Source organism: Antedon bifida, chromosome 1, assembly GCF_963402885.1.
Source record: "Antedon bifida chromosome 1, ecAntBifi1.1, whole genome shotgun sequence".
Taxonomy (NCBI): Eukaryota; Metazoa; Echinodermata; class Crinoidea; order Comatulida; family Antedonidae; genus Antedon; species Antedon bifida.
The window spans coordinates 18,751,967-18,767,162 of record NC_136226.1 but is presented as its reverse complement, the minus strand read 5'-3'; the positions used below and the strand labels follow the sequence as shown (position 1 = coordinate 18,767,162).

Sequence of the window (15,196 nt, the reverse complement as noted above, 5' to 3'; positions counted from 1 at the left end):
TTTTTATAATGTTTACTTGTTACTAATGGATCGATTGTTAAAAACTATTGAATGTTTTTGTGATTCGTTTTCTGATTCGTTTAAGATTTTCCGTAGCTGTGTTGCTAATGAGCAGTTCATTACATACATGGGGGAACTAGTTAGTCATCTAAAATTGATTGATTGTGGAGAAACAAATATTGACCCAGCTGTAGGTATGTATTAAGACTGAAATGATCTGTATCTATTCTATAAACAGCTAAAAATTAGTCAACCTAATCATCACACATTCAGATAAACTCACTCTCCAAGTGCCTAAAACAAACTTACATAAATTCCCCATTCTCACAGGGCATTTTCTGCCACTGCACCTTTCCTCGGAATCCATTACATTGTATATGTAATTCGTCTACGTTCAAACAGTTTAAATCTCTTCTTAAAACCCACCTTTTCGATCATAAGTGCTGTGAGACCTTTTGGTAAAAAGAGCCTCTAAATATTCATATTCATATTTCTAATTACAGTCCCAACATGGAAGCCCTACTTTAATGTTAATGTCATTATGCGACTTTATTTATTTTTGTTTTATGGAATTTTGACAGGGCGTAGTGGAACAGAGGAATACATAGAAACTGTCTTGTCAATACTGGAAGCCACAACCCAGCAGCCTGCAATCTTAATGCAACATCAGGACGCCATTATTGTGTCTGTGTATCCTCACCTAGCTGAACTTGTCAACTCTGACAATGGTTATACATTTTTTCCCTTTAAATTGATGATTTTACTAAACAGTATTAAGCAAAATATTCTTATTTAGTTTAGTTTAGTTTATTGTGGTATATTGAAAAAAGTTAACAATTTTAAACCAGTCAATAAGCTAAACATGCTATAGATTACATAAAATTGTTTGAAAATCTAAAAAGTTAAAATAACAATACCAAATACAAAAAGACCATGAAACATACAAAATTCAAATCAAATCATTCATATGAATTTGCAAAAAAATAAAAAATGATATCAATTTCATCTCTGTTCCATGTGCAAGCAATCAAGAAAATGCTATGTCATCAGCCATCATAGAATTGTTTAGAGTTTAAATGCCAGTTAAAGGTTGGTTCCCACTTATATGCAACGCAAGGACGTAGACGCAACGCAAGCGTGTTGACCAATGACAAGCGAACTTTCGAATAATCCATCGCTTTTGATATGTCAACTCACTTACGTTCTTGCGTTGCGTCTAGTGGGAACCAAGCATTAGCAGTTTTTAGCCCACATACAGATTTTCTCATCTTTATTGTCTTGCGTTATTATTTTATTTATTGTTATTTTAGTATTAACACTGATTGATTTAGAGTTTCTGTAATTTTGTATAAAGTAAATAAATGGAGAAACGTTAAAAAATAGGGAGGTTTCGCAACCTTATGAATACGATAACAAAAACGGATACGGCACACATTTGTGAAACTTTTGAGCTGATCTCCATTTCATATTCGTAAAGCGTATTCGTGTTGACGAATATCACCATATATCACCAGTCATATTCGTAGCTACAAAACGAGTATTTTGCATTTGCATCAGGAATGATTCATGATTATAATATAATTATAGATTTATTGAAAGTAATTTACTAAAAGTATTTTGATTAATAGCAGTTTTTAAAGTCCTCGCTCACTTTGATGTTAAAGCTAGGCCTAGGCAGCTATGTAAGCAACACATACTTGCGCTTCGTTCAAATTTACAGCTGTCATATTTTGGACGGTGCCCTCAATATTTCGTTGCCAAGAAAACAGATTTTTACTGGCTTACGAAAACGAATATGACGTATCCATTACCATATTCGTAGTGTTGCCAAACCTCTCTACTATATGCCACAATCTTTACATTCTGTATTTTTTTCATACAGGCAGCACAAAAGCTCTTTGCTTACATATTTTGGTTGAGATCACAAGTCTGTATCTAAATCATAGGAACCTGCAAGTAGATGAGACAAGAGATTCACATGAGAAAGTCATATATGAAATAATCAATCAACATGTTATGGGAAATTTAGAAAGAGTTTTGCTGGAACCGGACCCATTCCCAGTATATGCACTAAAGCTAATGTTGGCACTTGTTGAAAGAAACCATGATTTTGTTACGTAAGCTACCTTGATAACATTTACTTTCAGTTATGTACTTGTATTATTAGTTCAATTTTATCACCATTTTAGCCCTTGTTGAGTATCAACCCTGTGCTTTAGGAGAGGATAGAGTACAAAAGGTGTGGCACAACTGTACTATTATTAAATAGAAAAGATGCTAAGTAAATTTCAGATGGTGCATGAAAGTTACATTATATGGGTTAAGCATGTACACATTACATGTAGCATGTACTACAACACACATCAACTGACTACAACACACATCAACTGACTACAACTCGCATCAACTGACTACAACTCACACCAACTGACTACAACTCACATCAACTGACTACAACTCACACCAACTGACTACAACTCACATCAACTGACTACAACTCGCATCAACTGACTACAACTCGCATCAACTGACTACAACTCACATCAACTGACACCAACTGACCACAACTAACACCAACTGATCACAACTCACACCATCTGACTACAACTCACACCAACTGACTACAACTCACATCAACTGACTACAACTCGCATCAACTGACTACAACTCGCATCAATTGACTACAACTCACATCAACTGACTACAACTCACATCAACTGACTACAACTCACATCAACTGACTACAACTCACATCAACTGACACCAACTGACCACAACTAACACCAACTGACCACAACTAACACCAACTGATCACAACTCACACCATCTGACTACAACTCACACCAACTGACTACAACTCACACCAACTGACTACAACTCACATCAACTTACTACAACTCACACCAACTGACTACAACTCACACCAACTGACTACAACTCACATCAACTGACTACAACTCACATCAACTGACTACAACTCACATCAACTGACTACAACTCACATCAACTGACACCAACTGATCACAACTAACACCATCTGACTACAACTCACACCAACTGACTACAACTCACACCAACTGACTACAACTCACACCAACTGACTACAACACACACCAACTGACTACAACACACATCAACTGACTACAAATCACACCAACTGACTACAACTCACACCAACTGACTACAACACACATCAACTGACTACAACACACATCAACTGACTACAACACACATCAACTGACTACAAATCACACCAACTGACTACAACTCACACCAACTGACTACAACTCACACCAACTGACTACAACATAATTGAGGTGATCATATAATGAATGTTTATGAGTTGGATGTTGAAAATATTTAATGAGGCGATCAAGCCGAGTTAAAAACAGAGCAGTCAAATAAAATATTCTGTCCATTCAATGAATAAAAAACATTATTTGTTTTATAACACACCTACTTTTATTCAATTTATTCATCGTAAATCGATAAATGCTAGGCCAAAAAGCAAAGGCAGTGCTCCAACTTTAGACGCATAGTAGAACAGTCAACAACGTCGCTTGGCAAAAATTCTTAAAATGTTACCAAAAGTTGAAATGATTTCTACCTCTTGAAATATGCCTAAAAGAAATTTTTTTTTCTGATACAGGACAATTCAAGATTTAGGCCTTCTACAGGTGTTATTTCAAGTTGTAGTTGATCACCAGCAAGTGCCTACAAGTAGTGCAATGTGTCTTGTTCTCAACATCTTTCAGTGCTTGATCATAGAACAAAGCTGTATACCTCAGATGATTGACTTTGGTTAGTAAGATGTCTTATCACATAGTTTAGTTTAGATGGGTAAGTTTAGGTGGTGAGTTGCCTTTTTAAACGAATCCAATTGGTTTTTAAATGTGTTGGTGGTTTCAGAAATGACGACTTCGGTTGGCAAACTATTCCAATGTGTAATTACTTTAAAAAGTGGATCTCCTACAGTTCAGTCTTTTGTGAAATTTAGGTTTGATAAGTCTAAGCTAATTTCCTCATGTATTTCTGCTAACATTGCATCTCATTTGAAAGAAGTCTTCCTTGGCTACACCCTCGAAACCTTTGGCAATTTTGAATGTTTTGATCAAGTTACCACAGGGTTGTTAGGCCAAGAAACTTTAAACGATCTTCATATGAATAAGAATGGATAGCTGGAATTAGTTTGGTCGCACGACGTTCAAGTGGGGTTATGTGTTTTTGGAGATAAGGATTCCATACCTTGACACAGAATAGGGTTGTGTCCTTTCATGCTGCTCATTTAGGCCGCTAACGTCAGTAGGACAGAAGCTGTGTGCAATGAAAGAATGTTTAAATAGTTTCCATTTTCCATTTTTTCTAAATATTGGAGCACAAATTGGAAAACATGAGAGTGCCTTCAATAGGTGACACTTTCCTAGTAAAATAGTGAATGTTTGGAATCATTGAAAAGGTTAGGTCAGATTGCATTGTCACTGCCGGATAGTGTGAGCTCAAAAACAGCCACCTCCTATTTTTTAAACTTCAGATGTTGGCATGTATGAAATTGTATTTTAACATACCTTTTGAACAAAACATTTTTTTTACCCTAATTTTAGTTAAATTTTCTATATCTTATAATCATATATTAATGATAATAAAATTGTGTTCAATTGTTTGCCAGGTTTGGTTAAATACATAGTTGAGTTATTCAATGTGGCATCTCGCTTACTTGAAAGCCAAGATGAGAAATCAGACAACAAATCTGCATACATCTTAGTACAGTGTCTGTTGGAGACGTTTAATGCTGTTCTCAAACATGTTGCTGGGGTTGTCAGACAGGTTCTTCAGGTAAATTGTTTAATTTATATCAACTTTTTAATATAACATTTGAGAATCTTCATAATCAAATCACATGTTAATCAAGAACTAACTAGCATATCAATATTCACCTGTTTTGACTATTTAATTATGTTTTTAATCATTGACAAAATTTACATGTGACATTTGCTGAACAGATTTTATTATTATACGTTCAATTATAACTGCAAAATTAATATCTGTATTGCTGTATTATGTTATAAATAATACTATAATCACATTTTTAATTTGTTTGTTTAATTCATAATTATTCATTTTTCTTCTGACCAGATAACCTTGAACGTTTTTTTTATCATGTTCATCATGTATATGATATGGATATGTTTGTGTCATAATAGATTTTGTTTTTGTTGTTTCAACAATAATAAAGATTTATTATAGTGTATGAAAATATATATCAAACACAAAAACAGTCCCTAAATCATAAAATACATCATTATTCCAATACTTGGAAAGATAAATAAAGGTTTATTATATTGTGTAACACATAAATAAACAACCCACAATTCTTTTACAGTAAAATTTAAATTCTATAAATAGTTTAATAACTATCTAGCTGTAGAGGAAGATAACAAGAAAGTAAAAAGACCAGTTGGAAGACCAAAGAAAATATGAACAAAAATGATACAGGATGACTTGAAAACAATATTAAGTTACACTGGCCAACTTGAAACACACCTGCACATAACAAGAATAAATGGCACAAAATAGTAGAATGCGCTATGTCTAACGAAGATGAAGCGTGTTAATATAGTTTAATAACTTGTTTTATGTTTGTTTTTCTAGGCCAAGCAAGATAGAAAAGAGACAAATGTAGCTGAGGACCTTTTACTGAGTTTAAAACCAGCAATTCAGCTAACAGACAACCTAACAGCTTTGGTAATCAAATGATTAATAGTATTTTGGAATGGGTTAGGGGGAAGGGTTTTTTAATCTTATAGTCTATCGAAAGTGAGTTGAAAAATTTATAATTTCATTGTGCCTGTCAAAGGGGAATGTGCAATATCCCATGTAAAAAATAGAAATATAGTTAACTAATAAAAAAAACTAATATAAAATGTTTGAGTTATGCGAACTTTGACTTAAGAATATGTAAAAAAAATGCAAAAATATTACTAGCCTCGCTACGGATAAGCCTACTTACATGATACATTGCAGCCTGCATGCTGAACCGTTGAATTAAGTTTGCTTAGCTAGTTTGGCCCTATTAAATGCTAAGCCTAAATTTTAATGGTAAGGTGTTCTTTATGTAGGCCGCTACTACAGAAACAAACGTATAAATTCTTTCACAAAATGGGTACCCACAAAATGCCGCTCAACAACGCTAATAACTCCTACTGTACAATTCAAGTGCGAGTTTGCAGTTTGTTATATTAGTGATTACATTTTATTAAGGGAAAGAAATTATTCTAAATAAAGTTATGTCTTTTCTTTTTTCAAGATTTGCGTTTGCGAGAATGATAGCCAACTATTGGCTTGTAATTGTCTTTCTCTATTGGCTCAGCTGTATGGAGGCGAGTATGAGCATTCTATGTCTGTCCAGAATATGGACAACTTAGCAGTGGCACTCCGCCAGGTAGATGTGAAGAAGCAGAAGATTCTTCTACGGTTTGTTAAAAGAATGGTAAGAAGAATTGTTAAGAGATAAATATACAAGCATTATAAAGCAATCTGCAATTTTTGCTGTAACAAAGTGTATGGAAGAGCAGGTATATATTATAGTGCTGAGTACTGGAATCCAGGACGATTTGACCCAGAGACTTTTCGGCCCGTGATGACCCACTTTTGGTTTGATGACTCGGGCCCACTTGGGCCAAAACATTCCACTTTTAGACCAAACCAATGATTGTTAATTTACAGTTTTGTGGTATTAAGGGGTTTGAACTATCATTTAATAACAAATTTTATTGATATTTCAAATGTTGATATAATATATAATATAAATTTCTAAAAAACGTAATTATATGCAATTATTATTTCAAAAGCCTTCATAATTCATGCATCCACCAACAGAGGGTGTAATCTACTGACCACAAGTTTTCAAAAAGGGTTCAATTTTTCTGAGGTCACAGTTGAGATAATATTTTGACACATGCAATCAAATGACATCATGGTTAGTAAGAGCAATAATATTATGACAACACAATGATTTTATTGTTCTTATTACATCATTTGATTGGATTTAAAAAATATTTTTTATCAAAGACAACATAAATGGTTATTCTTTTTCAAATTTCTTTTTGTTTTTTTTAAAGAAAAATGTATGTTTATCTATTTATCGTTGATCATTATCGTTGTAGTGTGTAGCAGCCTTTAGGGACCACTGTCTATCAATAACTAAAAAAAAAATGTTCAATGTCATTTCAGATTACAACAGAGAAAAACCATGCAGAACAGCTAATAGCAGAGGGTGGCAAGCTAATCGATACACTCAACTGGCTTGTTCATAATGCTAACTGCCAGGCTGACGTGGCTGTCTCTTCACTTGCTAGTGATATTCTGAAAACTGCAGATGTAAAATAATTTAAACTAAAAGTATGTTCAACAATCTTTCAGCACTTTTATTTTAGTTTTGTTGGCATCTTTGCCATTAAACATAAGAATACAATCAGTTTACGATATACTGTATTAAACTATCAAGTGCTTAACAAAATGTGTGCTTTTTCAGCAAACTCTTGTTTGTTTTTGTAATAATTTGGCAAGACCAGTTTTGGAGAAGTTAACATTAAAGAAAATTATTATAGTATCAACTTCAAGAAATTAAATACATGTATTACTAAAGCAGATGTACAAATGAGTACCTCGTTAGCTCAAAGCAGCAATTGAGCTGAGTAATAATGTGAAATAGCATTATTTGAACACATATACAGTATATACGGAAGTTGCTTTATGAATATGATGAATACATGTTATTACTGTATTATTGTTAGATATTATGAGTACTGTATAAGAAATGAGTCAGAAAAATGTATTTATTAGAATTTTGCAATAACTGTATTTGTACAAAGATTATTAATATACATTTTTCTAGGGATCAGAACTTCAATCCTTGCACCTTGAACGAATACATTTGTACATTACATTAGTGTATTTTCTGTGTCATATTGTAAATGTTGGATTGCTGTTATGTGGTGTATTGCTTATTTATTTTCAATGAAACAGTTAATTATTTTATGGTGTTTCAATTGTTTCGTTTCTTGAAAATATTAATATCATTTATTCAGTAGAGAACTACAAATTGTCACAGGTAGAGACTTGTTACTGCCTTGAATTACGAAAAGGCATTAATCTCCAATTTTTTTTCAAAATTGACATTTTGGCTTACATGAATTACGAGAGTATAATTCATTAAATCCATGTAATCTTTTATTTCGGAATCTCTGGTCCATAGAAAGTAAAATATAAATAAATAATATATCATTTAAACTACTCAGAATTATGAGAGTGGACTAAAAGTGATTTGTATTGGAGATGTAGCTTGGTGGTTAACACGCTTGCCTTATTTCAATCCCAAGGTTTCCATTCTGACTTACTGTCTCATGACTCTTTCAACAAAACCCCTAAGCCTCAAATGACACTTGTTTGTAAGCATGATAAATTATAAAATAGTTTGTCCATCCTTGCTAGCTGTTGGATGTGTAGGAAATTTAAATAAAAGTAATCAACCAATCAAATAACAAGGATACAATGTGTTTGTAATGACAATTTATTTTCACTCTGCATTGTAATATTCAAGTAAGTTATACATTCTGTATCTTTTCATGATACTGAATGTTAAATAAAAAATTATCACCTTGTATTAATTCTTGTTAGGGCCTGTTCACACTTATAGAGTAATGGTTTCATATCATACGCAGCATGCAACTAGTAGTCTGGAAGAAAAAATTAGTGGTCTTTGTAAACTGAAGGTATCAGAGTTAATAGGGAAAAACACAATATAAACTACCCTTTTCACATCTGCAAGTTGTTACCAGGTTTGCATAGTGTGAAGACAATTTTGTGGAAAATCTTGTGACATTTCGGAAGAAAACACACCAACAAGAGGCCTGTGTTTTTGTTCCGAGTTCTTACTGCACGCGCATGTATTGCCCTGGTATTAACTGACCAATCATAGTAATCAAATAGCGCGCAACTATTCTTTCCTACTGAGAGTTCACAAGGTTCACGTATGCGTGTGTGAAAACATGTAATAAGTTGGGAGATCAAACCTGGTTACAACTTGTTGCAAGTCCATATATGGGCATATCCCAATTTGTTTTCACATAAAGTTTGATAGTGTAGACAGAGTTGCTTTAGAACTGTGTTTTGATTATTGAAATGATTAAGTACTTAAGTACCATAATGTTGTAATTTAACATTTAATATTTCAATATCACTTTCTATTTAAGAAATAGTGCCTCACTTTTAGTTTACTGTGACTATCTACATTCCATAAAGTTTGTTTATTTAAATTGATAATGATTTTGTACAAGATTCGCTATTAAATTGTAATGACTTTATAATGTTGAAATGTGCTCATTATTTAAACGAACATTTCGCTGTCTTGACATTCGGTCCACTGCACATTTCGCTGTCTTGACATTCGGTCCACTGCACATTTCGCTGTCTTGACATTCGGTCCACTGCACATTTCGCTGTCTTGACATTCGTTCCACTGCACATTTCGCTGTCTTGACATTCGGTCCACTGCACATTTCGCTGTCTTGACATTCGGTCCACTGCACATTTCGCTGTCTTGACATTCGGTCCACTGCACATTTCGCTGACAGGGCATTTTGTAAATCAGGACATTTTGTCAAACATTTTTTTTTGTCAACAGACAACTGACCAATCCAACAACTGTCTCTATGTCCGGTCGGCAAATGGTCTTCCTGTGAAGTGGTAAAGTAAAATGTCCCGTCACAAAAGCATGACATTTTTTATGTTTATATACTGATTTGTAAAAAAAGTATTGACCATTTGTAATTTATGATTAAAATGTATATTGGTGAAAGTAAATCGCTAGTTATTTAAAATATGCCAAAATGTATATTTTTTTTGCCAGTATGTTATGTAAGGAATAAAATAAATGGTATATAGTAACCAATTCTCTATTGCCGTACCATACCAGCCCAATCTTGAGGAATGATGCTATTTTTTTTACTGGTACTTGCAATTTCTATTACTCTATTTGTGTACATTCTTCTGATTGTGGGTAGGATCATTCTTCTGATTGTGGGTAGGATCATTCTTCTGATTGTGGGTAGGATCATTCTTCTGATTGTGGGTAGGATCATTCTTCTGATTGTGGGTAGGATCATTAATATATTTTACATACAACCTATTATTATTGGGTATAGAATCGTAATAATTCTTAAATATTATATTACAGTGATGATTGTATGATATTTTTAAAATAGTAATATAGCAAGAGCAATAAGAGAGTTGGAACCTCCGTCAGGAGTAAAAAGAGAAAAAGGATCGAGAATCGTGATCATCTTGTAGATTTGACACATTAGTAAAATAATAAATGTGATCCAGATTGTCTCCATTTAATTTAATGGTCTCTTCCATGACCACATATCTATGTTGTTTAGATGAGGTATGTAGCTACATTACATTACATTATTAACGGCAAGGACGTGGCGTAGTGAATTGCATTAGTAACCTCACTGCCTATTTCACACGCAAGGCGTATGCCAAGGCTTACGCCTCCATAAGTGTCAACAGTCTCTTTCCTCCTTTTGGTGTGATTCCCCATGATTAGCACCTTATTAGAGGTGAGGTGTTGCACAGAAAAAAACAACCACATAATCTGAATAATAATTTTTAATAAATGAATTATTTAAAAAACAATACAATAAACATAAAGTAGCAATTTCTATGTTTTTTTTCCCTCACTACTAAGGCTGTGTTTCCACAGCCAAAATTTATCTGATAAAAATTTCTGTGGAAACAGGGTTTAACTGATTCTGCTCCAGAAAAATTAACCAATAATTATCTCATTCAAATCAGATAAATACGATTATGTTTTACAAATTGTTGTGTTGTTATTGAGCATTTGTAGTCAGGGTCCTCGTGTATTTCCGTAGGATTTTAATGCCCAAAGTGAGATTTCACTTGATTTCACTTTATTATGGTGCTAGGATACCAAAAATGCTAGGTAACAAATTTTCACGATCCCGTAACCATGGTAACAGCCCCAATTTCAAAATGGCGACCAAATGGCCATATCTCCATAACCCTTTGGTCTATTGACAAGATATTGGTATCAAAATACTCGGAATATATATAATTATATTCGTTGTAATAGAACATTTTTACTAAATGCAACCGGAAATGCTATTTTTCTGTACTTTTGACCCTTGACCTTGACTTGTACTGTATCTTAAAAACGGCTGGTCATATAAATTTAAAAATGGTCTCAAATTGCTCAGACCTTATATATTTATATTTATTGTAATGCAATATTTTGTTAAAAAATGTCCGGAAGCAAAGTTATTGACCTTTGGCAAGGATTTTTATTCAGTAGTCTCTGGTCATATCTCCATAACCCTTTGGTCTATTGACAATATATTGGTATCAAAATACTCGGAATAAATATATTTATATTCGTTGTAATAGAACATTTTTACTAAATATAACCGGAAATGCTATTTTTCTGCACTATTGACCCTTGACCTTGACTCGCACTGTATCTAAAAAACGGCTGATTATAGAAATTTTAAAATGGTCTCAAATTGCTCAGACCATACATATTTATATTTATTTTAATGCAACATTTTGTTAGAAATAAAGAAGTAAAGTTATTGACCTTTGACCTAATAAACATGAACTTTATGTATAAGCATTTATCTATTTGAGCATGTATCAGCAATGTGGTAGGAGATTAAAAATGAGTTTATACATTATTATTATCATTCGAATATTTAATTTCTAATTCACATATTTAGTTTTTATATATATTAGTATATACTTTATAGTGTAAGTAAACACATTTATCTATGTAAACAACTTTGGACAATAGTTAAAATTTAAGCAGAAATTCATTGCACTGTAGTAATTTTTCTCCCATCCACTTCACTAAAATGACGTAGTCAAATTGATTCTTCCTGCACTTTTCCTGAAATGTTAATTGCTATACTTTTTACATTTTCCTGATGAGAAACTGGAGCTCCAAAATTGGATTAAAACATCTTTAATTACATCAATACCATGCATTTATTGTGTCAGCAATCACTCAATGAGTGAGAGTGGTTGATCTTCAACTTTTGTACCTTTAATGCATTTTCATATACAGTATGGAGGTTTCTTATACATTGAACAGCTGCCGGCCATACATTATTACGTAGTTATAGACGTTCCTTGGTTTTCTTCCTAGATGTTTCGAGATATGAGAAGCAATCTTTCAATGCTAACATTGACTGCCATTTTGTGAGTCATATCGCCAAGCCAAGGAATCTATTTAATGAGTGAGATTGTTAGAAGTGACCAAGAGGTTTTTGATGTTTAAAGCATTTTATGATTTTATCTCCCTCCTTTAAGCTACTAAATGTTTTCAGGGAGGCCACAGCCAGACTTTACTCACAAATTTCAAAAAGCTTCAACTCCTATTTTTTTTATTATCTCTGTTTAAGATTTTTCTTGACTTCTTTTGAAATTATTACTAAGACAATGTTAAAAAAAGTGTTCTTATTTGTTATGAATGTATTTTGATGAAATCTTGATGGATTTGTGTGTTTTGTGTTGAAGAGTGAGTTCGATGTGATATCTAGTTCGATTTCCTCATCTTAAGTAGTGCCAACAAGACCACCAACCCATTTTAACTGTTTTCCTTCTGTTCTAGAGCCTGATCCGGGAAAAAGAGCACTATTTAAATACAATTTTTTTTTCTTTACATTCAAATGAATTACAATCTTTTATTCACTGTTATTGGGTCATCTACATCAAGCCAAGCTGTTTCATTTGTGTTAGATGGCAATGTATCATAGACGAGCATATAAATGAAAACCAGTTATGGGCAAAACAAATCTGCAAGATACCTTCCTAATAAAATAGGTTATAATTACCATCAAATCTCATTCTTACATTTACTACTTTTAGCCAAATCAGAAATCTTCAATTAATACGTTTTTAGAGGTTCAAAGTGGCAATTGAAAACAATATTTGAAAATGCGAGTTTAGAAAAGAACTGAATAATAATAATAATAATTATCCTAAGTGAACGCCAGGCTAGTGATCTGGAGGTTGTTGGAGTCCCACATTACTTAAGTATTAATTATTATTCTTAGTAAAAGTGAAAATTACGTCAGAGTAGGGCAAAAAAAAAATCTGACCAATATTTATCCATCCTTGTAATGTAAAAGCTATTCTCTATGTCAATGGTGAATAACTTTACTTCCGGTCATTTTCTTACAAAATATTGCATTACAATAAATATAAATATGTATGGTCTGAGCAATTTGAGACCATTTTTAAATTTCCATGACCAGCCGTTTTTTAGATACAGTGCGAGTCAAGGTCAAGGGTCACTAGTAAAGAAAAATAGCATTTCCGGTTACATTTAGTCAAAATGGTCTATTAGAACAAATATAAATATATTTATTCCGAGTATTTTGATACCAATATCTTGTCAATAGACCAAAGGGTTATGGAGATATGACCAGAGACTACTGAATAAAAATCCTTGTAAGCTATATATATGTCAAAGGTCAATAACTTTGCTTCCGGACATTTTTTAACAAAATATTGCATTACAATAAATATAAATATATAAGGTCTGAGCAATTTGAGACCATTTTTAAATTTTTATGACCAGCAGTTTTTAAGATACAGTACAAGTCAAGGTCAAGGGTCAATAGTACAGAAAAATAGCATTTCCGGTTGCATTTAGTAAAAATGTTCTATTACAACGAATATAAATATATATATTCCGAGTATTTTGATACCAATATCTTGTCAAAAGACCAAAGGGTTATGGAGATATGGCCATTTGGTCGCCATTTTGAAATTGGGGCTGTTACCATGGTTACGGGATCGTGAAAATTTGTTACCTAACATTTTTGGTATCCTAGCACCATAATAAAGTGAAATCAAGTGAAATGTCACTTTGGGCATTAAAATCCTACGGAACCCCTATTTTCATACATGAGGAACCTGACTATTGGTGTTACAGTAATTATTGATCTTGCTCATTTTCACTTCATTTATTTATTTGATCAACAAACCGTAATGTAAAATATAGAGAGATGAATTGGTCAAGGACTGTTAGAGTAAACAAGATTACTATAACTTAAGTCAGCAGTCTCCTGATCTTAACTAAAATTAATTGAAAACTGTTTGACTGGAAAAGTTAGGTACTTACTATTGTAGAGGGCGATATTTTAAAAACACCACCACACTGTAAGTGTAAATCTGTTACCGTACTTATTTTGTGCCGTGAGAAACAGCTTGAGAATTTTCGTTGTACTGTACCAAAACTAAGTTGTGATGATTTTTGTAAATGGAAATTAAGAAAAATGGTAAGCTTTGTACGTATTATTGTTGTAATTAACGTGATTGAAATTATTTTCTAACTGTCCAGGCAATCAATGCTGTTTTTTTGTTTTCCAAGGCCTTTTTTGCAATGGCCATACCCAAACAACAAACTGGATCTCAATAAACGGCCGAGTAAAAGGCTGTCAAACCGAACGAATGTCGCCACAATTGCCTGTCAGCTGGTATTGTGTTGTATAGTTGACTGTATCGTACAACACAATTGAAGCTAATTAATGTCATTACGATTTAGCTAACTGAATATATTAAATTATCCTACCTCTCCTTCCCTTCTAAGTGTAATTAAAATGAATGTCAATCTACAGTAGCATACACAATTGAATTGGCCTGACAAATACTGTTGTAGGCCTCCTCTGTGTAGGTAGAATAGGCGTAGGCTAGGAGAATATGAGGGGGAGGAAGAACGACTTGGTTTTGAAACTACAATATATATTTATTGACTTGTTGATTTTGGATTCTAATAATAATTTTCCATCCACGAAAAACCCTAAAAAACGACTGCAACAAAAATTATTTTGTAAAAAAAAAACATCTTTTAAAACCGGTCATACTAATCTACGCCTGGCAGACTGCAGGCCCCCAACAGTACAGTATCGCCCGGTAGGGTTGTATAATCAAAATATCAAGTACATGCTCTAGAAACAAGTTAAAATCAGTTAAAATATTGTTTTCATTCTAAAATGCGTCAATTGTTAGCTTCTTCGCTACAAAACATTATGCCACAGAGGCAGGTCTTCATTTTCGGAATAAACCTAATCAGAATTTTGAAAAAATGTACAATTAATAACAATAACAATGA

At 33.0% G+C, this 15,196-nt stretch overlaps 2 protein-coding genes across 2 annotated transcripts in view; both read left to right on the top strand.

Moving 5' to 3' along the window:
* LOC144844440 (serine/threonine-protein kinase ULK4-like) overlaps positions 1-9,447 on the top strand; it is a 104,859-nt gene extending 95,412 nt beyond the window's left edge. Inside the window, exons 20-27 of the mRNA XM_078701357.1 lie at positions 86-194; positions 582-728; positions 1,883-2,117; positions 3,650-3,801; positions 4,667-4,833; positions 5,650-5,742; positions 6,305-6,487; positions 7,231-9,447. Of these exons, the coding sequence (XP_078557483.1) occupies positions 86-194; positions 582-728; positions 1,883-2,117; positions 3,650-3,801; positions 4,667-4,833; positions 5,650-5,742; positions 6,305-6,487; positions 7,231-7,386 (1,242 nt within the window). The 3' untranslated portion in view covers positions 7,387-9,447. The remainder of the gene's footprint in view (positions 1-85; positions 195-581; positions 729-1,882; positions 2,118-3,649; positions 3,802-4,666; positions 4,834-5,649; positions 5,743-6,304; positions 6,488-7,230) is intronic.
* Positions 9,448-14,280: 4,833 nt separating this feature from the next.
* LOC144844747 (uncharacterized) overlaps positions 14,281-15,196 on the top strand; it is a 33,567-nt gene continuing 32,651 nt past the window's right edge. The window contains exon 1 of the mRNA XM_078701799.1: positions 14,281-14,363. The gene's annotated coding sequence lies outside the window, so the exon portion shown is untranslated. The remainder of the gene's footprint in view (positions 14,364-15,196) is intronic.